Here is a 26,565-nt window from a genome sequence, read left to right as displayed (position 1 = left end):
CTGAAATCTGTTTCCACGTTTTATGGAATAATTTACAAATTATGTATTCCTATTGCAATATCTGATATTCCACTCCTTAATCAGGAAATAACTCAAGTAGTCTTACATCTATCAGTTCTTGCAAAACTGAATCCTTGCTATTTATTTTAAGGAGTTTTTCACTTTTAGATTTTTACTTTTCACTCAGTTTTAAATTTTATTTTGTACTTTTTACAGGTGACTGGATTCAGTTGATAATTCCGACCTCTGGGGAGCAATGAGGCTTATAAGCAGTATCTAAAAATCCTTTGAAACAGTACTGTTTAAGTTAAATGTAGTTTGTCTGGCAGCATAGATATTAACAATTTGAGAAAGAAATTCAAAAAATAGGAAAATCTGAGAAAATACCTGCTTTATGGAACTTTTCCATTATCTCTTGACGGACTGAATTTTCCAGGTTGAAATAATCATGGCCTTCATCAGGCTTTCGCAGAAACAGAGGGATGTGCTGAAATACTATTATATGCTTGCATTTATGTTTTTCAGCAACAGCCAGTTGCTCATTGAGCCACACATCCTGGGCTTGCTTTAACTCAGGGCATTTGGAAGAATCGAAGTATAACTGAGAATTCAGCACAAGAAAGAAAACTCCTCCAACCCAGAAGCTGAAGTAGTCATCTCCCCAGTTCTTGCAGTAACTTTCTATCGTTTCTCTTGTTGGAGTGTTGCCAATATCATGATTTCCACTGACGAATACCAGTGGGATGTCCCGGTCAGTGTTCTTCAGGACATTCTTCAAATCTTGCTCTTGGTCCTTTCTCCATCGAGTTCCTACAGAAAAACACCCAAACCACCACATTTTAGTGTTTATACTTCCTTTTCCTACCCTCATTATTACCTTTTGTTTATGGAGATAGGCATAGTAAGAAAATATTCTGTATCATCAGATGTGATCATGATAATATGCAGGGATCTACAATTCATCTTCACTTTAGTATTTTATGTCCACTTAATCCTTTCCCTCCCACTTTTTTTCTCCCATTATCAAGCACTCAGCCATTTTCAATAACTCTCCACAAGCAAAGCTCTGGATAGGAGGCCACAGATAGCAGAGCAGTAGGTGATACAATGGTCAGTGTTCTGCACTGAAAGCTTTAGTGGGCTGATTCTTTTCATGTATAGACTGATGATGTGGTGAAAAAAAACAGTAACCTTGGCTGGTGTCAGCTTTATGCAAGGGTAAAATCCAGGTCAACTTCTGGTTTCTATTTTATGGCTGTGCAAAGAAATTAAAGTGTGGTTTTGGGTTTTTTTTTAATTATAAGAACTACTTCAACTGCAGAAATATAATTAATGCTTTGTGGCAACGAAAACACTTACAAGATGAGTCTGTTTTAATAACGAGCATGGCATTAATTTCAAAGAAAGGTTATTAGGTACTTTGCATACCTGGACAGTTACTCTTCTGGTTGTCAGAAATTAAACAAAAAAGCAGTTATTTTATTCTAACGATGACAGGATTTTTTAAGTTTTCTTGAGCTGAGAAAGCTGCTTTTCCTGCCACTCCCCACCTTCCTATGCAAAAAGCTGGAAATTTCAGACCACAAATAGGAAACAAAATGGGGTAGGGGGAGACATGGGGGATGCCTCTGTTAAGATATATGTAAATACATTATCTCATGTTAATCTCTAAGCTAAATTTCCCAAAGTGATAGCAAACAGTTTCAGAGTAGAAAGATATTTATGCGCAAGTTACAGAAATAATTTGTAGAATTATGTATACCTCTTCCCAGTGGTGAAATTCAAGCTCTGGAGACTAACGCTTAGATTAGATTTGTTGACAGCACAGCACTGGTTCCCTCATTTAATGAAATATTATTTCTATAGCAACAGACACACATATTCTGTGTTTTACTGCAGAAAAACAGATTGCTCAAAATGGAAAACAAGGTCTCTGTCCAAAGAGTCTAGAAAATCATACTAAGTAAAGATTATGTCAGGACAATTTTATCTTGGTTTGGCTGTTTCCTCAAAAGAAGAAAACCCCATGGTGATAAAGGCGGAAAAAGCGGAAGAATGTCTCTGTACTCTTTGGGTGTGGCACTGGAGAGAAGGGGCTAGACATACACACTAACCACGAGCTGTCCTACAGCAGCACGTGCCGTTTGTGCTACAATGACCCACAAGACTATGCAGTGCCCCCCTGAAGGCACCTCCCTCTAGATTTACAACTGAAGTAAGTAAGAGGTAAAGAAAGGGAGATAAAGTGATAAGAAAAGAAAGCCACTAGAAAACTACAGTGTTCACTGCCATGGCATAAAAAACCCGTCTCCTTTAATCTCTACCAGGCACAGAGCTAGCTATAATATTTAATTATTCAAACTATTATGAAGAACATTTTTAATTGATGACATGTATTTCTTTAGCCTAGACAGAGACTTGTTGTAGGTGAATAGAAGAATGTAACACCAAGAAGCAAGGTGAAAAATAATTTGGGAATGTCAGGATAAAAGTAAGTAATTCCTGTTCTGTTTATGCTGGCATCACAAGCAGTGACATTTTTAAATCCCAGGCTACAATACTGTGTCTTTATGTTAGGTTCCATAAATACAGTTCTGCCCTGAGAGAAATGACTTCACAAATTAGTAGCCCATAAAGGGCAGTTTGGCTTTTATGAAAAACATGAAAGTGAGAACTATTGCTAGTGTAGTTGCTTACAATTTTGTGCAGCTTCCCAGTCTATAATTTTTGAAAGCTGAGCGATGTGAACAGGAGCACAGAGGGGCAATGTCAATGTCTCTGTTGCAGTACACCTTTCTGCAGTACGTTTATTATTTGCCTAAACACTTCCAATACCTTCCTGCATTGCTTAAAGGAGTCAAGACAATCTGCCTTCACTCACTGAAAGCAGATTTCAAGAAAGCACTTTTAAAGCATTTTTGCTGAAGCTGGCTTCAGTCAGCACAAACAGAATTTAGAGATGATTCTGCCAAAGAAATAATCCTTTAGCTACGAATCCACAGTTACAGTTTTCTCAGGTATTCCACAGAATACAGCACCTCTATAACAGCACTGGGTTTCTTTGTTGCACTAGTGACAATACCAACTCCAACCACTGTTTACCCCCAAACCACCTCTCTGTAATCCATGCTGACTCTTCACTTACAGTGACCTCCACTAACATCGTAACCTTTCCTCCAAAAGAATTCCAAATGAAACATTAGCAATCAATTAACAATAACATCCATTTTTCTACCGATAGGAATCTGGAGAGGGAAAGGAGGAAGTATAATTGTATAACCAAGTGGCACCCCCGGGCATTGTGTCGGTGCACTCCAAGTATTCCTCTCCAAGACTGGAGAAGTGTGCCAGCCCCTGTGAGGGGACACGGTGTTGGGGGAGCGGCAGAGGCACCGGCCTGGTTCTCCAATTTGTGTCATTTTCTAAGAGACAGGAGTTCTAGTGAGGTAATCCGTCTTCTTTAACAAAGCTACTGGTCATAAATTCACAGTGAGAAAGACTGTCAGAGATCAATTACTCAATATTCCATGATGCTGCTGCCTTTCAGAGAACTGTCTACTCTCCAAAGACCTTCTGAGAAGTCACCTTCAGGGATCTGGCTGGCACAAGCTGACTAGGATGCACATCAAAACTCCTGCAGCCTGACCCATGACAGTGATGCTGCTGCTGTTCCTAAACCTCCGTTTGGGGGCAGGTGTTCTGAGGGGGCAGAACAGTATCTCCTCGTCAGCTCTGCAAATCTCGACAGACAGCACCGTGCTGTGCTTTGCTACAGGAATGGCTACAGACATAAAAAACGGGACCTAACACCAGACTTTAGAAGTTTGGTAAAGCGCCCCTAACTGAGCCAGAATATGTGCGGTAAATGCATACGTACCTCCTCACTGATGCTCTGCACTAAGTTTACGGTGGTCTCTGCCTCTAAAGATCTTTGCTTGGCTTCAGCTGAGGGCCAGCACAGGCACTTGTACGATGAAGATACCCCAGATGTCTTCAGCCATTTTAACAACATGAAATTGAAGCGTTATCATTTCCCTGATTTCTACATTACTCGGTCTCAGTATTTCTATATATCTTAAAAGTATACCAAACTTAGAGGAGCTGAAAACACGTAATTTTCAAAGGAAAGTACAAATTTTCAGTTTGAAAAAGAAGGCAGTTAAAGAGCAAATTGTTAAAACTATGAGCTTTAACGCAGCAATACTCTTGAAAAGACCTGATATGACGACTGCAATTTGCCCAACATTTAACACAAGAGATTGATCATCAAAGAAAAGGTAAGAGCTAAATTGTAGATTAAAATACTACACAAAATATCAAATAGAAGCAGTAACTAAATCTGATAAAAGCAAAATAAAAAATGTCAAAGCACCACTAATGACAATGGAATTTATAAAAACACTGGGCCTATTCATTCTGTAATTTCTTGGGATACCAGGAGTAATTCTGGTCTGACATCAAAACCCAAGTAATTCTTGTTGGAAGCAATCACGTGATTGTGATCAAACAAAAGGCAGATCTGTGTATTTTCCTGGGCTTCACAGTGCATCACAATTGCTTTAATCAGTCTTATTATTTTGGGCATTTCCCTGTTCTTGAGATGTCTGTTCTTTTTTTATTTGTTTTGATGACTGTCTGCAGTTACTTGACTCCTTCTCTGTGCTACTTAAAGGACTTTCGCACTGTTCCTCACTGTCTTCCCTTCCTTCCTAACCTTGCCTATCTCATCAATATGGGCAACTCCTCTTTACTGTCATGGCCAAACTCTTACCTTCTTCACATTTGTTTATGTGTTACCATCCCATAAAAGCAAAGATTCTCTCATGGTCCATGAACACCTTGCTCTCCATATTCGTTTTTCCTAGGATGCTACAAAAATGGGATGACAGACATGGCATTGGCATAGAAAGAAAACATCTATCAGGCCACCCTGTTCAGTCTTACTGCTTTTCTTAAGTTTGTGCTCTTCATTGCTTCTTATTTTTAGTTTTCCCTCTAGCACCTGCCATAATGAAGTCATGCAGTACGTGGCATCATTCCAAAATTATTACATGCGTGAATAACCTGATCAATTTCAATAAAACCCAGTATGGTCATGTTCTGAAACAGGTTTTTCCGGCTCATTCTGTACTGTAATAGCAAAAATGTCTCCTCTCTATTCTTCAGGCCTATTTCTAGTATTGAAATAGCCTCAGAATAATTCTATGACATGCAAAAAAAAATTATTACAGTTAAAAATAATGTAAATATAACTATATTCACTATTAGACAAACCAGCTACTCAGTTTAACATATAAAGAACCTCATCTCATTAATGCCACTGAAATGCAGGAACTGAAATACCCATTTGTCTACAGCTGTAAGCCACTGATTTATTCAGTACATTAGAAACAAGTAATAATCTGTTCTGAAACACAAAAAGTGATCACACAATTTCCCAGCATGAAAACACAAATTAAATTTATTTTATAACTTTAGGGATTGAAGCAAGAAGAAAATGTAACTCCAGTTTTAGTTAATTATTAACAATTATTACATTAAAGAAATGACAAACCACCAAAAGTAAACGAGGAAGCCTATTAGGGGATCAACTGCTCCTACAGTTTTGGTGCATGACTTTAAATACAATGACTGCAAATGCCAACATTTTTCTGAGTGCCAGCTGCACAGGTGCCCACTTAACAACCTAATTTGTAGCATTTACTGTGCCACCTTCTGCTATGAAAATAGGTATTAAGCTTCACTTCAGCCCCACCCTGCTCTTCTTATCCCTACTCTCCTAGCTATGCAGAGCTGTCACATCAAGCACAGGCCATCCGCACCTTTGGGTCTGGCCTTCTGATTAAATCATCGCAAACAGGGAAAAAATACCACAATGTCACAGGAGGTACAGCAAATTTAATAACAAGCCAAAGGTATGAAAGTCTTGTTTCCAGTAACTGCTTGTTTTTAAGAGACAGAGCAAGATTTTAATCTTTCATACTTTCTTCAAATGACTGCCTGTGAGAATTTTACAGGTTTTTAAGGTCTTCATCATATTTAGTTTCATATGAAGTAGTTACAGCACAACTAATAATTCTTTGAAACACTACTCCCTGAAGTCTGACGAAACCGTCCTCACTGTTAAACTAAGAAATGCTTGCAGCAAGTGGGTACAATTACTTGAAAAGATGTGTACTTTTCCTGATGTCTAAGGCATTGTCTACCCTTACAAAGGCATCTTTGCTATCAGAACAAGTGCAGAATGAAAGGGCAGTTAAAATCAGCCAGTGAATAGTTCAGACAAACCACATCTTCCTTGGAATAAGCTCTGGTAGCCAAAATATTCTTTTTTTAAATGTCTTTGTTCCATACCCATGATTGCTACAGGATGCTCAAAGAAGTTACAATACAAACAGGTGATGCACCATGGCCAGAGTGGGGATGCAGCTTGCTCAGAGCCACAGACAGGAACAGGACGCTCTAGCCCAATTCCTATCCATTAGAAGCATGTTACCCTCCACTGACTACAGAAGAGCTGGCAGTCTGGAAAAGACTTGGTTCAGCTTGACTGAGTCAAAATCATGTGGGCTAGTTCTTCTGCCACTGACTTGCAAGGAAGAAGAAAATCCTTTATGTTTCAGAGGGATGGAAAAGTGTGGAAATGTGCCTTTTTATAAGCTAACACTTTTAAACTGGAATGACAGTTCTTATCACCTTGTCTGACCATACCTGCATAATCCAGAGTGCTGACTTTGTGCAAGCTACTCTTTACAAACACCAAGCCCAATTCCAAGAAAACAAAGGAGGCAACAACGATTCTAACACAGAGATATATTTACTGTAAAATGTGCCAAATAAATACCTCACTGTAGGTGTCTGCTCCATGTATACATTTTCAAACGTTCATAGACAGGAGTTGAATTGTTAAAGCTGAGAATATGATAAACTTAACTAAAACCTTCTGGGCTGAGAAAGAAGAAAGCAAGAAATTATAACTGGACTTTGACAGATTAAGTTTTTACTAGAACATGAAGAAAAATCTATGCTCTCATGTGTATATATATATTTTATACACATAAATATAGGATCTAGTACTTGTACTAGATTTTCAGTATTTGCTTCTGATGGCCCAATGGTTTCTTTGCAATATGAGCCCGTATTTATTTATTTATATATTTATTGTCAAACATGCACAGAGAATATCTCATGCTTCTCTTGGGCTTATTAGAGCAAATTAAATTTCACACTAAGCAGTTTGGAGGCTTTGAATGCTCCATTAGGTTTTACTAGAATCAGATAATTACTATAAAATGTTTATTTATGCAACTGTAGTGGCATTTCCTGAAATATGTGTTATTTGATGTTTGACAAATAATGTGCTACTTACCAAAATTCTTAGAAATTATTAATTAACCTTAGCATAAGAGTTTGAAGAAGAAAATAGCCAAGAATCCCTTTTGCTTTGGGCTCCATCCTATCCAGCACAAAGTTTTTCATAGGTTACAACAGCAAAAGAAAGGGATGCAGTGAATTTATTTAGATTAATCTACCTTATTGTCAGTATGTTACGTCAAACTTAAAACACTGCTCATGTTATTTCAGGTGATAACAACCAAAAAATCCCCACTGATCAGTGAGTGATGTATTTATAAAACATTATCCTGCATGCATCAAATAGAATTTTTACCTATAGCCAGATTCAGTTTAAACATTTCAAAGCCACTGCTTATACCTTGCACTTCAGAAGTCACCCTGTACCTTTTCTACTTCATGCTCTATTATAAATCTCTACTGACAATGACTCAGGAACCAGAAAGATCAGGGTTTTAGCTGACAATTTTGCTGACACTGCATGCGACAGTAGCTACTAATACAGCTGCCTCCTCCCCAGCTGTGCCAGTCTGATGGGAGTTAAAAAACCTACACAAACTTGCTTGTTAGTAAACCAAGCAGCCAGTTCAAATGGCAGAAAAAAAAAAAAGACAGCAAATATAGTAAAGATGACATGCTTGCAGTCATTTTTAAGGCTGGAACTATATTTTATGACATGATTTTTTTTAACCTGCTCCTATGCTTGTTATACAAACCAAACACCAGCATTCATGCTCTTGTGTTGTAGATGAGAAAGGAAAATTTAAAAGAACTACTGCATTTTCAGATAAAATTAAAACTTTACAAAATATCTCCTCGTATACATGCTTCCCTTAAGGACTCACCAAGCAGCTTAATTTTGTCTGGCACTTTTTTTTAAATTAATGTGCTTTTGTTTTTTTTCAAAATGGGCTATTTAATGGTACTTTAAAAGCAATTAAAAAAGCAGTTCATAGCCAGATTTACTGTGGTAAAATCACTTTTAAGAAAGACACTAAGAATTATCAAGCATTTTTTATCCTTTGTAGAGTGCCTTACTAATATGCTGTATATAATATTAAGAACTTGCATGGGACGTGACATTTATCTGCAATTTATTCAGTTCACAAATATATAAATGGCAGCTTGTGCATTTGCATGGAGATTTCAGCATTACATTCAGATCACATCGTGCTACTGGTGGGTTTTGCACAGAAATCTCCAAATCTCCCAACAACTCAGTTACTGAAGTGTGAACAAGCTAGTTCATATCTGATGTAATAAAGTACAAGCAGAGCAGCCTGTCTCCTAGAAAGGACATTGTGCTGAATCGACTGCAAAACAAGTGCACATTTTCAAGTTTGTACAATAAACATCTGTGAAGTATTTTCTAAGAAGGAAGAACATACACGTACAAATTACTGGACTTCATAGTGAGAGTTGTGAAACCGCTTTTAAAAAGCCTTGGTGCATATCACAGCTATTTCATTATGATATGAAAAAACATCGTTTGCATGAAAGACAGAAAAAGGTACATAATTTTGAGGAGACACACAGGAGACAGTTTTGCTTTTCACATAAAGCACAGTGGTGCTCCAAATTGCCATTAGTCAAATTGAGCTGATATGCTTTACTGAGGGGTTGGAGGAATTAGCGAAATGTGCAGAATTCGTGGGAGAAAACATGCATCAGAGATGCACACACACACAGAGCTCTGTAAGCAGTAATGGGGTGCTGGCTGGCAGGTGAGAAGGTCCCAGTAAAGTTGAAGCCCCTGGAAGCAGCCGTAAGAGAGCCACACAGCCCAGCTGGGCAGGATGCTAGAAACAGAGAGGGGGAGCAGGCAAAGGGAGAGAGCAGTAGGGAGAGATGCTGAAGCAGGCAGTGCACTTACATCTCCAGCAATCTCACAGTGATTCTGTGACAGTGATAATTCCCTCCCAAATTCACAGTCTTGTCTTTTCACAAGACACCAGATTTTCTAGGTAGTCCATACCTTTTCACCACTACACACTAGCTTAGTCTCCTGTCATCACTTACAGTTGTCTAGATTGATTTGTTTCTTGTAAATGGATATTAAGAAAAAAAAATGGATCCTTGAGAAAAAGATCATTGAAACAGCAGATGCAAGCGATGTAGGCATCCTCTTCCTCCAGCAAAACAAAGGAATTCTGACATAGAGCACAGCAGTCACAGCTCTGACCTGTCAGGTGCTGTTTCCACTCACCTTAGCAGTGCTAAAGGTTCTTTCACCAGAATTAAAGTTGTTCCAGAATAGTGTTATAACTGAATCTGAAAGCCTATAAGTAAACAATTTACTAGTATAAAACAAAGATGGGGGGAAAAAAAAAGGAAAAACTTTATTTGGTCTTAAATGACTGAAAGGATTGACATAAGATTATTTAGCACTGAATGATCTGGGCATGAACTGTGTACACTGGAGATTATGCTTTCACTTACCTGAAGAAATTAGTACAAGTATTCACAGTGTACTTCAAGTGCAGTAATACTCAATTCCAGTGATCTTGATTTCTTCTAATTAACATATACACACAAATGAATCTAAAACTGCAGGCATAAACATTACTTGCTCACTGATCCATTATCACACTACTAACAGATCAAGCTTAATCAAGTTCTATCTTTTTTTGTGATTATACACATTATTAGACAAGTCTCATTTCATTTAGCCTCTAAACAGTTACATTTTATTAAAGTCAGAGCTAAGTAAAGTTTGCAGGAGACTTGCTGTCTTACTTGTTCTTTCACCCATGTAAGAGCAATTAATGAAAAATAATTAAACACCTGGTCTAAAGATACGTCACAGAGGACTTCACTGGCTAGCACTGATGGCTATCAAGTTACTGACAACAGTTATAATTAAAAAAAAGGAGTTTAAACAATTTCATCTAAAGGAATTCAGTCACAAAAATAGCTGCTAGATTCTCAGCTTCACCAGTCAGTGTTTCTCCATGGCTTCAGCAGTGACCTTGACTGCAAACAGCTGAATTCTGTAATGAAAGGTGCTAAAATGCAGAAGTTGCTTCCTGGACACCAATCTACGCTCCAGGTATGGGATGAAGAAGAAGGCAAAACGCTTCATGTGAAACTGAAACAGGAAAGACTGACAGAGGTGTTTAAGGCACAGGTGGACGAGGTGCTAAGGGGCATGGTTTAGTGTTTGATAGGAATGGTTGGACTCGGTGATCCGGTGGGTCTCTTCCAACCTGGTTATTCTGTGATTCTGTGATTCTGTGACTCGATGATCCGGTGGGTCTCCTCCAACCTGGTGATTCTATGATTCTACGAGAAGAAGGCAAGGGAGTTTGCCTTTAGTGTATGAAGCCATTCCATGGAACAGACACCAGGTTTGTTGAGCTTGTGAGTCAAGATCAGAGGATCCCCTACAAATTCTGTGACTTGCCACAGACCACCCACTGGGGTGAAGAACTGGATTAAGTCTTCTAAAACAACCTGAAAAAGTCTTCAGATCACAGACCCTGGCTCTTATGAGACACTAACCTCCCTGACACCTGCTAACAGCAACAGAGGACAGAGCCTGGGACAACCTCTTGACACTGATAGGCCAACTGGGGCCTCCTCTCCTAGTCCCACTATGCACTAACAGAGAAGTGCTAGAGAATGTGTTAATCCCTTGGCAGCCTTGGCTCTAGCAGCCACCAGAGCGGAGTTCAAGATCCTAAGGGAGTAAGGAAGGAAGATAGCAGATCTGGGGCCTCAAGACAGCAGATGGGCTTATTTAGGGAACTGCTATTTAGCTCTGAAAGGCAAAACAGTTTGAGAGTTGATGTGTCTTCACAGCCATGCTCCTCCTAACACAAGGATGGACAAAAATCGTCCTTCCTGATACTGAGGGAAGAGGAGGGGAGGCATAGAAAGTGCAGGACTGTTAGGAGAGTGGCTTAATGGGGAACTCATGCCTAAGTACTTATGAAAAAAAGACATAAAAGGAAGATGGAAGCAAAGATGGTCTTGAGAGGAGGAGTATTGAAAAGGTACCTGGGCATGCAGGCTGGTGTCAGGAAATCCAAAGCTCACTGAGGACTGAAACTAGCAAGGGACATGCTAGGCTGCAAAAGCTTCTACTACTACTTTAGTAATAAAATAATACAGAAAGATAATACATATCCATGGCTGAGTAAGGCAGTGACAAGTGACAGGTACGAGTAGTGCTTCTCTGGCCTGCCTGCACTGAAACGTTCTCCCAGAGTTAAAGAAGCAGAGGAAATAACAGCAATGGAACCAGATTCAGCCAGGATTCAAGATTCCTAAAAACTTACAACCCAAGTGTGTCTGACGGAATGCATCCAAGAATCCTGAGAGAGCTGGCTAATGTCACCTTGAGCCACCTCTCCACCTTAAAAGATTGTGGAGTTAGCAGTTCAGATGAGTGGAGAACTAGAAGGGTGAAAAACTGGCTGAGCTATCTGTCTTTAAGGGTATAGGTTAGTGGAACAATATAGGATGTACACTAACATAATGCACACCAATGTCATGAGAAATATGCCCTTCGTTGTCACGGTGTATCTAGGTGTAAGTATCACATTTACAGAAACTATTTTCAGTAACACAGTTGTACTATAAGGTATTGTTTAAAATTCTTGATTATGTACCGCAATATTAGTGTTACTAGGAATAGATATCCTATTCTTGATTATGCAATCAAGAAAAACTTCTGAAAATAATATTCGGGGTACAAACTACTTTTAATCAGCAGCTAAATACCAAGATACTGGCACTGATTACTTCATTGCTCTAATGATATCTGTAATGGATTCCAAGTGCTATGCCTAATTGCTTCCCAGCTGATCAGGATTCTGCTCATCACTTCTAGCTGCTGGAATTCTGTGATTTCTTGGGAGTTCTTTGGCAAAACGTTTCAACATTGCTTCAGCTAAACAGCCACAGTGCATGCTTTAAACAGTCATCATAAACTTTATGCTTAGTACTCCATGATAAATCATATTAAGAGAAGAGAGGAATATCTGGGTTCCCCCCTCCCTTCTTCTTGGCAGGCATTGATTAAAAAGCAGTATGATCCAAAGAACTTGACAGACACCGGCCAATGGATTGCAGTACATGGCTGACCTTCACTTCATCATAGCTTTCTTCAATAACCACACTGTAGTAGTTAACTGCGATACACTTCACTAATGCTGATGTTTTCAGTTTTAACATAGCTGATACACACAAGTCATTTAAAAGGCAATTTGAGACATTAAATAAGATACAAGACAAATTCACAATTGTTAAACTTAAATAAACGTCTTGTCTCATGTCATCTTATTTTTGCCTACTTCGTTTATTGAACTAACGTGCTGAAGGGACTGATGCCACAATTATTCTTGGAGAGACTCATGAGTGGAGAAGCATAAAATGGCTACAGTACTGTTTTACTACTGGTCTTCAATTCTGCAAACATTTATACATTCAAGTTATCTGAAAAGCTACTGGCCATGAAAATTCTTAGACTCTGCTGTTCTTCATTAATGTATTATTGCAAACAGAATTCTTAGAATTTCCATTTTTTTCTTGGGACAAATAATGAGTATGCTGGAAAATTTCACCAGTATTCTTCATATTTTCAAATGGAACTCTCTCTAAAATTTTTTTAAAAGACTTTAAGCAATTACTGACAGCTTTTTATCTCATTGTGTCTTCACTTCAAGTTAGAATTATATAAAAGGATTATGTAAAGAAGTATGAAGTCTCAAGCACAGTATTAGTACTGGAATTAGTGGAGAGAGCCTTGTGCCCTATGACAGAGGAATATAACAGCTCCTGCTTTTTATCTGAGTCATAACTGATGCAGAAATACACTAGTAGTTCAAACACATACCTGTGTAAGAGAAGAAATTTAAGGATTCATTCCTCTGTGAAATGCAAGCTAGCTCAATCCCTAGAGTTCAGCATGGAATGGGGCAGAAATCTTGAGAATTTCAAACATTAGAGAATTTCTATTTTGATTTAAAGAATATGCAGTAAATAAGTTCTTATAAGGCCAATATTTTGGCTACTTAGTGCCAGTGTCTTGCAACGTCTCATACAGTAACAGCTATTAACAAACAGACCAAAGAACTTATCAATATTAAGACATTTTTAAAACAGGATGTGAGTTGCCTTGCTTTAAAATATCTTTTAAGTTTTCTTTATATCTTCTTGTGTTTTGAAGGAGTTTCTATTCTTCCTATTCCAGAAGCTAAGTCAGTGAGAGGAAAAGCTAGGAAAAAATCTCTGAAATCACATTCATGCAGTTTTAACTAAAGTGCTGCTCAAATTCCTTTAAACACATAGACTTAGATTTATCTTCTATGAAGTATTTTTCTGACTCTGTGTTTGTCTCCCTTGCTATATCACATGTCTCCCTGCCCTTCTAGGCAACTAGTCAGTGTTAATCCACAGGTATCTGCACCACAGAGTGATTAATTTTTCTCTCTCATCAGTTTAGACAAAAAGATAAATGTCTGACTGTAAAACCGTGCTTATATGCATAATATATTTTTTTAAATTGTACTTGCTGTGCCATGAGTTGATGAACATGTAAGTAATTTGTATAAATACAAAGACATTAATGAAGTAAGTAATTGTTGCATTTGAATATTCTAAAATTCCATTTAGTAGTACATTCCCATAACTATTTTATATAACTACATGATAACATGGCTTACAAAGTATTAACAAAGTCAATCAACAAGAAATTATTAGATGAATTAAAATATGGCGTCTCAAGTGAGGCAATCATAGAATCATTTAGGCTAGAAAAGACCCCTAAGATAACTGAGTAATGAGCTGCTCTTTCTTTCAATTTCTTAGAAACTGCACTAGGCAGCTTCAAATATTTATACAATGCACAGCACACACATCACACAATGTAACTGATCTCAGCAGTGCAATCTGTTCAGTTCCTTTTACATGTTTGTTAGCATAATGAATACATAATTTTTTTCAAAACCCTAACAGGTTTGTATTTAAAATATTATTGAAATTTGAGACATACACTGGTTAAAGGGACAATAATGAGTACAGAGATCCATTACTAGAAATAAACATAAACCCAAAACTGCCACACATAAGACTTCTTTATTGTAACTAGCCATTCAGTACCCAGCTGAAATCAGATGACTGCTGAACCTCTGTAGTTTGCACCTAGTCTCTATCAACAGAAAAGCCTTAGAACAACACTGTTTACAAGTCAGCACAGACAGAAGTACTCAGAACTTTGCATTGCTTTATGAGTCTTTGAGAAATACCGCGGGAGAATGAAATTAGTTTAGCTTCCTGGATTATTTAAATGTGACTGAAAGATCCTTTTCAATAGAATATAGAATACCTATTATTTGTCCTGAATTTTCTTCCTCTTACAAGTGATACCAAAGATAAAATGTTTGGAACACTTACATAAATTAGAAGTCCTAACTGAAATATGTATTGAAACTCTGCTGTAGGAAGGCCAGATGAGTCTTAGGAAGAGATTATTTTATGATTCTGGGTTGTGCTTCCAAAATTAATGGAAGAACACAAACCAATAAAACTGAATGGCAGACTTTACATTATGATCAAGCTACTGAGGTGTTACAGCAGATTCTATCAAGCTTAAATCTGTTGGTTTTTACACTTTCCCACTCTATCACTAAAATTGTTTTCTGGTCAAAAGAAAGTCTGTAGCCTATAAAAGATGTCAATCAATTTGACTTGTCTATATGACAGCTAAGGTTTTAAAATCCATGTTGTAGGACACTGAAGGAATTAGTGAAAGGTCTCAAACATGCAAACAACAGCTGTGAAGCACCCCCTCAGGTGCAAGTGGAGTGCAAAGCAGAGTGTACAATGAAGCACACAGGACTATTTGCAACCTCACTTGGTGGATTGTTCTGCTGTCAGCTACATAGCTAAAGCTGTTTGCAGCTTTGTTCTTGTCAAGGCTAAGAAATGTAAGACATGGTGCTTAGATCTGCTTTGCAGACCACTTGTCAGCTGGTAACATCACCTCTTCTTCCACTTCCAAGAAAAGTATATAGCTTCTTAAGATAGAAAATATTGCCAGTCTGTTTTAAAGTTTTAACTGTCAAAATCTGTAACTCACCTTTCCAGATGGTCTGTTGTTCTACCTTCAGCTGTACACAGAAACACACTAATCTGAGTTACACAGCAGGACAGAATGCTAAAATATGAATTTGCTGACTTTTAGCATGTTAAGAATTTAAATATTTAAACAGCTGGATTTAAGAATTAGAAAGTCAGAGAATTAGGTGAGCTTTATCCACTTTAGGTACTCAGAAAGCCACAGCTATTTTTTGTTCTTTTCTTGGCACTGCTTCTCCCCAGCAGCCAAAGTCCCTATTTGTCTTCTCAAAGCAATTTGTTTAGGACTTTTATTTTCAATGAAAATTTCCTCACATCTCTGAAAAAAAAACCCAAACCCTACTAACAAAATTACAGCCCTAAAATGAATGATACAGAAGCCCACTGATGAAATCAGAATAACGTCTCAAGAATCATCTACAAAGCACTTTCTTCCCAAACACCAGAAAAGTAGCATACCAAACCCTATGAAAGAACATTATGAAGTCAAGGAAATGAAATTACCCTTGTTGTCAATCTGAAATATAAAGAAAATGGAGTTACGAACACCATTCTACACTTCTAATTGCCTTACCTGGCATTCCGTGGATAAGGTCTCCGCACAACACAAAGAACTTGGGTTTAGGGTTTAGTTTGTTAACGGCCTGTACTGCTTGCTCTGTTAATTTGATTTCTTCTCCCCATTCATCATCTCCATTACTAGTGTCTCCAACTGCCCAAGCTTTCATCAACCCAAACTGAGGATCTGCTCCCTGGATGAAGTAGAAGGGCCCTTTCCATTGGTACTCTTCATCTAAGAATAAAAAGAGGGGGAAAAAAAGAAGTTAAGCAATAGAGAAACTTACAGAGAGAATGAAAGCTTCCATGCATCATTCAATTGATTGCTCTTCACTTATGTAAGCCAGGCCACTTCAATGAAATTACAGAATTCTGTAGCCACTCATACAGGACAAATATAAAGGCAGAAATATAAATGAAAGTATGCTAATCTACTTATACCACATGGCCATTACAGATTGAGTAGAGGAAAGGTATGTGAAAAATTCAGCAAACAGTGCTCAAAATTACTAAACTGCAACACAGTACAAGTGTATAACACTAGATCTCAGTTGATTCTTTTAAGACTCCAATTATTGCTTCTTTAATTAACAGGTTAAAACATACAAACCACATTTCCGCATTTTATGGTTCCAGTAGAATTGTTCTTAAATTATTAAGGAGTTAAATGTGTTTTGTTCTTATACTTTTAGAGAGAAGTTGGATGTAGCACACTCTTTGGAGTTAGAACTGAATCCACTCAACAGCATCAAGGTGCACAAACACAAAATCTGGCAACATCAGAATCAGCAATGGAAATCTTAACTCAGAACTGTCACAATAGCTCCTGAGACCTCTGATAAAAAAGGTGAAGACTCAGAAACAAATCTTCATTGGTAGAGTCAGTGCAGGCAGAGGGTACAATTGAATTTTTATTGCTACAATTTTGTTGTATACTAGTTTCTCTAATACTATAATAACAAGTAACACAAAAGAAATGTGATACATAACAAGCACATTAGGAAAAAAGAATAATCTCAATACTGGGCAAATAAAGCAACAGTTGACTACAAATTAAGTACAAAAATGGGCATTCAGTTTCGTAGACTTATGTCTCAAGTTGGAATTAAAGTACAAACACAAGTACACTGTGGTTTCTCCAGCTGTCTAAATGCATTCATTTGCAACCTGAGTATTTGTTTCGACAGCTGTATTTGGCTTAATACACGTAGCATTATAGGGGTTTACGCAGCATTTAAATTGTTAAAACCTCACTGACTACATCATCTATAGCTGAATCTAAAAAAAAAAAAAAATCAAATTATTTCAAATTAAAATATAATCTGTAAATATACTCTCATTATGCCAGTCTGATCTGAAATACAGTCAGAAGTAAAACTAATCTTCCAATAGCAGTATGTAAGCAAGTAGCATGTCCACTGCGTGGATACACTTTTCATTTTCTTTCAAGTGATCTAGACTTGGAGCTTCCTACTTTGCAAGAAGCGGAGGTACCTTTCTTTCAAGGAAAGTTAGAGGTTAGAATTCATCTCTTGCACCATGGATATGGATAGGCTGAGGTGGGGAAGGAGGAATGTGAGCAACTCCCAGAAGCTGTTTGTAATTGTCACCTGTTGCTATGGCATCAGGTAATTTTGACAAATGCAAGCTTCCAGTTAACATTTTAGTTGAAGTAACATTTCATTTCTAAACAAAATTATTTATAATTTGTTAACACTGTCGGTTAATTCATACCAGCATTGCCATGTTCTAAATAATAATCATGTACTTTACAGACGGAAACTTTTAACTAGCCACCACATTTTAATTCCAAAATGAAATTACATTTTCCAATTACGTAACTTACTCAGGGAAGTGGAATGAACCATCTATCCATGAGTTTGCAATAGAAGCCTTATGGAACCTGCTGAATAACACAAAGCAACTTAGGTCTTTACATCTTGCACGGCAAAGTATGACTGCCATAAAAAAAACCCAGTTTACATGCTGCATCAAAGGCATTGTTTGTGCAAATCAATCAACTTACTCGGTTTTTGTAAGTGGAAGGCTACAGAAAAACGCAGTTAAGGGAGTCTGCATCATCCTTTATGACCTATACGAAATAAAACTAAGAAAAGGGGAAGTCTGAAAGAGGAACTCGTTCTGGAGGAGTGGCACAATCCTCAAATTCATTAAATGGGAAAAAAAGCTCAACTCTTTGAACAACGTGGCAGGATTTTTAACACCTGACACTTCTCCAGCAACTCAGTTGACAGTATTGATAATCAATCCTCAGCAAAATCTATTTGTTTTGTACTGATTAATCTGAAATTAGTAATTTTTACCATGGTAGCCTAAGTAAAACGTAGAAACATTAATTTTTACAGGAAATACTCAGAAAAGAGAACTAGTCTATGTTTTCAAAGACCGTATTTCAATTATGGACACACTGTGTTTCCCTTTCCAGACAAGAGTCTGCTGGCCAGCGACAGCCACAGCACATGCAGCAGGCCAGGAGGCTGTCAGGCACACAATGCACTGTTGGGGAACATGCAGAGCTGATGCAAAACAGGTTGTAAGGCCAGACCAGGCGCTATTCTAATATACATTTCATGAATATTTTCTTTCCCCTGTGTTACATTTGTGCCAATACAGTAGCTTTCTAGGTTTTAAGTACCTGAATGTTTCCAGGACTGTGCACAGATGCTCTGGTTTGAGTGGGTGAGAGATGGTCATGTGAGGCAGAGAGAGAGAGACACTGATAAGATGAATTTCAAAAGAGAATTTGACTACGCAGACAGAATCAAGAAGTGGCAGAAGAAAGGAGAAACAGAAGATGCAGAGGTGGAGGTGAAGAAGAGTGGTGAGAAAGGAAGAGATAGGAGGTGAAAAGAGAAAGGAACTGAAAATGATGCAGAGGTATATGTTATATTCCCCTGCAGGAAAGAAAAAAGTATTTATAAAATGAAGAAAGCAGAGACAACAGAACAGATCCAGGAATCGGGTGCATTAAAACATTAGTTTCATTAACTGGTCTTATTCAAGTAAATCACTCAACAGCTTTTTTTTTTTTTGTGGTATTTTTTTGTGATAATTTATCAAATAGTTAAAAAAAAAATAACAGTAAGGTTGAATAAATATTTTCTACCTTTGCCTTGTTATTTTATCACTCCAACTAGAAACCATATTGAAAACAAATAAACCCACTATTAATCCAAATTCCATTAGCTTATTACTTAACAAGCAGTACTTACTAGTTTAGTTTAGTACTTACTGATTGTGTTCCCCATGAAATAAAAGAACATAAGGGGACGAAGTAATATATGGACGCTCATTTTAAACTTAAGCTTCCGTTTATCGGGAATGTATTTCATTTACTATAAAGTGCTGTAAATAATAGTATATCATTGAGAGTTGTATTGGTACAACATCACTGGTGCAAACTAGCGCCTGTACTCTTAAGCCTGTTCTGAATTCAGCTCAGGCAGTAAATAACTCTTACTTGTCCTCACTGGTCTGTCCGCAGAGGCGTTCATGCAAGTTTTTCCTTATCTGTGCAAGACACAACATCAGTCCAGCTAAGGTTTAACACGTTGCAACTAGTGCAATTTGGCTTATTTTGCTTAAAACTCAGGCATGCCTGCACAGGTACTCTTTCAAGAAAAAGACCAACACGGCAAGAGGGGCAGCAACAAGAAACATGACATAAAAGCACATCCACCACTACAGATGGATCCAGAAGTCTTTTGCCTAACGATTAAAGAACTCATGTGTTCAGATAAATAGTAATAAAACTTCAGTTTCCTACTTCTGTCCCTCATCAGCTGCCTGCTGGCACCCTCAAGCAGAACAGGTACTGGAGCCCGTGCAAATGAATCTCATCTGCTCAAGCAGTAAGTGCAGCACCAGAAAAATTGGTTTAACCTTTTTTTTTTTTTTTTTGACTCATGAGAAGAGTGCTCAGACAAATCTGGGAATGGTGGGAGAGGGAACAGCTGCTTTTGCAGTGATCATCTAGTCACGATCCAGGTCCTAGATGTTATTCCAGAAGGTTTCAGTTAAATAGCGCATTCAGTTACTATCTTACCTTCAAATGCAGCAGACCATAACTTTTATGGGAATGATTGTGAATGTATCCTTTTGGCTAAGAGTTTCAATATCCAAGTCCATGGGAAGTGAGGTCCTTTTTTCAAGTCTCTAGATGAGCTAGGCAGCTGTACCAGACAAAGTGCATACTAGGTAAAGCAAGAGCAGCACAGAATCGCCAGGGTGGAAAGACCCCCAGGATCATTGAGTTCAACCATTCCTATCTGCCACTAAACCATGTCCCTCAGCGCCTTGTCCACTCCTCTTTTAAACCCCTCCAGGGAAGGTGACTCAACCCCCTCCCTGGGCAGCCTCTGCCAGAACTGAACACAGGATTCGAGGAGCGGTCTCACCAGTGCTGAGTACAGAGGAGAATAACCTCCCTCGACCTGCTGGCCACACCATTTCTGATACAAGCCAAGATGCCATTGGCCTTCTTGGCCACCTGGGCCACTGCTGGCTCATGTTCAACCAACACCCCCAGGTCCTTCTCCTCCAGGCAGCTTTCCAGCAAGACTTTTCTCCTAGTCTGTAGTACTGCATAGGGTTGTTGTGCCCCCAGTGCAACGTTTTTTTTTCTGCCTTCTCCTTTATATCACAAAATTGAGCAGAGCTGAGAATGCCTGTAAACTGGCTCTTCATCCCTATGAGCATAGAGGCTGTTTGTAACTTTCTGTATTTATCACAGCAATAAGAAAATGCAAATGCCAGGCAAAAGTCAGCAGATTTCTCAGATAAGTGATGTACATACAGCTTCCACTTCTGAAGGACAAGTAATGTCTGGGGAGCAGCTCTTATACATCAAGCCACACAAAACTCCTATTCCAAATCCATTTTGTTCCCAGGCCTCCTTAAGAGCTGCACAGCTGATCACCACGGAAGAAGTCCAACTTCAGAATATGTTGTTATGCCTCAGTTTCAATAGCTTCCCACTCTTTTTCTGCTCCCATGCATGCCAGAGTATGGCAAGAGGATCAATGCACCGAATTTTTGGTAGCATAGGCTGAAAAATGGTGCCAGCTTCTAATTTTATCTTAGGATTAATTCTGTGAAGGGCCAAAGTAGTCAGCGGCAATTCACAAGAGGAAACCTCAGCCGTGCATTGTGATCACACACAAAAAGACACTTCAAGGTCCTAGGTGTGATTTAAGTCGAACCTTACCATTTCTAGAGGACAATAGCTATTATCTTAACACACCCTTATTTCTTCTTTTGCTTTTCTTAATTTCTCTTCCCCACTCTCCAAGGCTCACAAACACAGTTATATAGCGATTGCTCACAAAAACTACTGCAGGTTGGCCTCTGACAGCCACATAGTACTGGTGCGATTTCCCGTATTCCCCTGCTGGAATTTTTCAAAAGCATGTTGGTTGGCTTCAACAGTATATTGGTTTTCTTCTTCCCTTAGGGAATTTCATGAAAAAAAGTCAGTTACGAAAACTTACTCCTGTCCATAGTCTCTCGATAAACACTGCTGCATCAAAGGAGGATGGATGTGAACATATACCTAGTGCTTGCTCAGTATACTCTGAGTTGTAATAAATACAAAAAATGCCCTTATATCAGTGGAAACACTAACTGACAGAACACAGTTTCTTAAATAAATTAGGCAGTGCTACTATTTTTAAAAAGTATACTTTTAAACTTCTTAGATAACAATCAAGGTAGGAAATGTCCCCTCAGATACAATTTATTCGTACTGAGGGATACAGAATGCTAGACTCTAGTCATACCTTTATGCCCACCCCCAAGTTTAACAAGTAAACTCATTACAGAAACTTTACAGCCCAAGGCTGTAGGTGTGAAGGGGGGTGGCTTGCATAATGACAAGGTGAAGTCACAGAAAGTTGCTCAAAACCCACATAAGAATTAGCCTAATTCATATGGGAGATGCAGACAGTACTGGGAATGGAATATGCTAGTTGGGAAGCAGTTCTGATCAGTACTCAAAAATATTACTGTTGAAGAGCTCTAGAACAGCAATCATAATGTGCCAAAATCCAACACTCATGTGAAAGCAAGAAAAAATAAGAAATCAACTGCAGTTGTATTTCATTTCAAAGGAAGGCGAATTATATGTAATTATGATGACTTTTAAAAGTGCAGAAATCCTTGAAGGCAGCATGGAAGTTATTCAAAGACACTGTCCCAGAGGCTCCGACCATATGTACTGCATTTATTAAGAACTTCAGTAAGATCAAAAGGCATCCAGACCGACTAAACAACATAAGTAACAGCCATAAGGATGCTCGTAAGAGCAGGACAGCACCCTTCAAAAAGCTGAAGCATCCGAATAAGGAAAACAGGTAAGATTTTCTACACTACAAGGTTAGATATGAAACTCCAAGAAGGCAAGCTAAAGAATGTGAAGAACAAGTGGAAATAGAACAAATCTGAAAACTAATAAACCCCTTTTTAAAGGCATTAAGAGCAGGTAGCCTGCCAGATGCTCACTAAGGCGAACATGTTCCACATGCAAGATGTACCCAAACATAAAGTGTAAATTTTGTAGCCACGTTTATTGTGAAGAAACTTGCAAAGACCTAATGCCAGAATTCTTCCTTAAAAACAGTTCATGAGCTCTCTCTCAAATCAAAATACCAGTAGACGACTCAACAAATAGACATGAACAGTAACAAACCACTCAGATTAGATGGCATCCAAATAAGAACTCAAAAGTAAAAAACAACTACCCCCTACGGAGTTACCTTTCTTAAAACTGCCTTTGCATCAGAAGCAGGAAGACGGCCAGTACCATACCTACATTTAAAAAGGTTTCCTGAGCAACCTGGTAACTACTGACAGCAAACCTGCCACCTGTACAGGCAACTTCTTGGAAACGGTAACAATGACATTAACTGCTGCACTTACTGAGGTATCTGACAGCTACTCATCAAAGACTCCTAAGGAAGCCAAGCTATCCTGAAATATCAATGTCCTCACATGTATAAAAAACTAGCAAGAAAAAAAAGAAACGGACAAGACAGAGAGATCCCACCTGAATCTGTACTGGAACCTACACTGTTCAACGAATTCAAAACAATCTGTAACAGCAACTGAATAGCGAGGAAGTGAAATTTGCTAAAACTAACCATTTGGCAGTATGAAAACAAGGCCTCGTTGTGAAGAACTGGGGAGAGACTTCATTACCCACTGACTCTTCAAGAAAGCAGATGAACTTCAATGCAGAATAGTGCACATGGGAAAAACACCACCAGCTTCATATAAACAACAACAGTTCTAGCAAATGCTACAAAGAAACATCTCAACATTGAGTACTGTCTAAAAAGCAAAGATAGCAAATGAAAAGAGAACAGACCAAATAAGCAATATGAGAAGCAACTGAATAAATTTAAAGAGTTTGCAAATATCGGTGAGGGAAGCGTGACAAAAAGTCATGACCATAAAATCACCTGTGGAATGGAGGACATGAGTATGCAACACTGGTTATCCGCCTCTTTCAGATGAACGTTTTGGAACCATCAGCTACAACTAGCAAAAGCAAAGTTCAAAACAGAGACACTTCTCAACCAGTCAAGCTGATGGTACTACAACCATTTAGTTACTTGAAAAAGGTGCTCTAGGTACTTCCACAGGAATTCTTTCCAGACCATGCTCCTGGCATACTTGTGACAAAAAAACCCAACCCAAAACAAACAAACCACAACTTTTTGAGAGAAGTGATGGAAAAGACAGAATTCACTCAAACACACAGTCCTGTTTCTTCACTAAAATACCAATAAAAATAGTAGACATCTGAAGCGTATTTACACACGGGTAGAAAAGACAGAGAATGTATTAACAAAGTAAGGCCATAGCACACAGAGGTGTCTTGCCAATAAACCAGGGTATTTATGCAGTGTTTGCTACTATGTTCCATTGATTACATGGATAATTTAGACCCTAACCTTGAGCTTCTGATTTGCACATCATGTATTAATAGCAGATTAGAGCAGGCAACAAGTACAAACTCCACATTATGTGAAAGGAGACTTAACGGAAGACTATTACAGGATAGGGCATGGAATAACGATTTTGCAGAAGAAGCAGTAAGAAAAACAAGAAAATTAAACTCTCAATAGTGAGTGTCAAATTTTAAAAGGAAATAGCGTACCAAAGCCGTAACAGTGTTAGGAAGTCTTTTGTATGATCACCTGTTTAACAGAAGTGAAGCCTACAGACTGAGGAGAGAAACAAAACACAGCACATTTTCAACTCAAACTGCGAGAAACTTTGCCTTAGTTTTGACAGCCACTGGTTGTACTTTTTTCCAATCATTTAGTTATTAAAAGGTTATGTTGAACTTTAGCCTCTTAAGAAAGAGCTAGGTAAACACCGACAAAAAAACATTGTACCCAAAGAAGGGAGCTGGACTGTGACAGTCTAGAGAGTCCTAAACAAGGTTCAAAACAACTAGCCGGTAAGAAAAGTCATAATCATAGTCTAAAGGATACCAAACAGGGACACTTGAGGAGAAAGAAATATACCTGGAAAAACCAAATACCTGTATCGCATTTTTTCTTCCACGTTTCAATTTTCAAGAAGTACTCAGATAAAGCTTTTGTTCAAAAACTTTTCCACTGCTGTCGAACAGTCCTTTTGCTGCATTTTCACGACAGAGTTGATACAACTAGACGGCTTCTCTGCCATCTGTCCCCTCAACCAACGCCAGGCGTTCTGTTCCAAACCAGCCACACCATCTGCAATTAATAGGTTGCCAGAACGACTGCACACATGTACTTCGCATGCTCGGAGTTAGTGATTTTTTCTTTATTTGGCCACAAGCAAAGCCAAATACTTCCAACGAAAACACCATGAGATCGCTGGGGCCGAACAGCCTCGCGCACCTCACCAAACCAAACCAAACCGTGACTTACAAACAAATACAGGGAGATAAAATACCCCGCGTGGCAACAGCGAAAGATTTCCTACCGCAGAGCAAGTTGTGCGCCCGAGAGCCGGGAGCGCCGCGGACCCTCCCCGGCGCTCAGGCCCCCGGCCCGGCCCGAGAGCCCCGCGAGCCGCCCCGAGAGGCCGCAGCGCCGCGAGCCGCCCGGGGACACACCCGCGGGCCCGGGCTCGGCCGAGAGCCGGGACACCTGTGGCCGCCAGAGCCGCCCGCAGCGCCCCCGGACCCCCGGCTCCCGCCCCCGCCGTACCTGGTCGGAAGGCGGCCAGGGCCCGGCCCCGCGCCGTCCGGAGCGCGGCGCCCCCCGCGGCCATCGCCGAGCGCCCCGCACAGCGCCCCCCGCACAGCGCCCCGCGCGGGGAGGGGCCGGCGGGAGGGGGCGGCGCCTGCGGGGGGCGGGGGGAGGGAATGGCGGGAACGGAGGGAGGGGAAGAGGGAGGGGAGGGGGGAGGGGAGGGGGGACAAGGGGGCACGAGCCGCGCGGCGCCTGCGGTCACCGGGAGCGGAAGCAGCCCGGGATACCCTGCCTTTAAGTGGATAATAAGAATATAAAATATTATCTATAAACTTATGATAATATATACTACATTGATATATATTAATGTATCACGATATTAATAAGAGAGGAGCGGGTTTGCTCGCCTTGCAGCCCCCGCCGACCCCGCAGAGGGAGGACGGCGGGCCGGGCCCGACATCCCGCACCGCGAGGCGCGCGGAGCTCCGAGGGCCTCTTCGCTCTCTGGTGAAACCTGCAGCAAAGCACTAGACACGGTTCCTGTTACCGACTAAAACACATTCCCACGGTCGGATTATTTCCCCATCTGTACAATGGGCACTATTACCCACCAACGACAGCAGCTTGATTCCTGCTGATGAACGGCTTGATGATCATTAGATGGAAAGAGCTAGAGGAAGCCCCTTTTATTAAGCAGTTTTTGTCAATTCCCCTCTTTGTGCATTTGGTACATTAAGCAAGTAAATACTAAAGTGCATTTCTGACTGTCAGGTGCAGCTGATTGAAATACCCTCACACCGCCATGGAACAGGTGATCGTGGTCAGCGCTGGGACTGCACATCCCGCTATAGAAGGAATTGGCTGAAGGAGCCAAAGAGATGTTTGACCTTTTCTGTTTTCATTCTCTTCTCATCTACTTAATAGGGCTGAGCAGTCATAAACCAGAACATACGACTGCTGCATGACTTCAACTAAACTCAGAATGAGTTTTGCAAGGGAAATACCATCAAGATGAGGCCAAAAAGTGTAGAGAGAACGTGAGTGTTTTGGCAGGACACGGTGCTGTAGTTCTGTGGCAGAAGGACGTGAGCTTGCCATCAGCACACCGAGCTGCCTTTGTCTCACCCGGGATGTGTTGCTAAAGGCAAACCTTTTTTCAAGTCAAGGTACACACATCTCAAAGACTGAATCAGACCTGGCAGAGATGTGGATTCTAAGATCTTCTAGATTTATCTATATCTCTGGAATTTCATAGGTCTTTTTTGTAGGTATGTGTAAGGGGCTTTCTTCTCCACAGCTCTCTTGCCAGTACTCCGATCCCTTTGCAGGATGGATCACGCATGAGCCTCGGGATGCTCACCTC

The 26,565-nt window shown here is 39.5% G+C and overlaps 1 protein-coding gene across 3 annotated transcripts in view; it reads right to left on the bottom strand.

The window, feature by feature from the left end:
• The window catches only part of CPPED1 (calcineurin like phosphoesterase domain containing 1), a 42,168-nt gene extending 16,881 nt beyond the window's left edge, over nt 1-25,287 (bottom strand). The window contains exons 1-3 of one of the 3 annotated variants that reach the window (XM_069870355.1): nt 25,218-25,287; nt 16,010-16,228; nt 388-810 (exon numbers count right to left, since the gene is read on the bottom strand). In XM_069870355.1, coding sequence (XP_069726456.1) covers nt 388-810; nt 16,010-16,228; nt 25,218-25,281 — 706 coding nt within the window. In that variant the 5' untranslated portion in view covers nt 25,282-25,287. Of the gene's footprint in view, nt 1-387; nt 811-16,009; nt 16,229-17,839; nt 17,901-21,338; nt 21,456-25,217 lie in introns of those variants that run through there. The other 2 variants (XM_069870354.1, XM_069870356.1) reach the window with 2 other exon arrangements.
• Between the last annotated feature and the right edge of the window lie 1,278 nt (nt 25,288-26,565).

Source organism: Phaenicophaeus curvirostris, chromosome 16 (genome assembly GCF_032191515.1).
Source record: "Phaenicophaeus curvirostris isolate KB17595 chromosome 16, BPBGC_Pcur_1.0, whole genome shotgun sequence".
Lineage (NCBI taxonomy): Eukaryota > Metazoa > Chordata > Aves > Cuculiformes > Cuculidae > Phaenicophaeus > Phaenicophaeus curvirostris.
The sequence above is the reverse complement of the archived record's forward strand: the minus strand, read 5'-3'. Positions and strand labels throughout refer to the sequence as shown.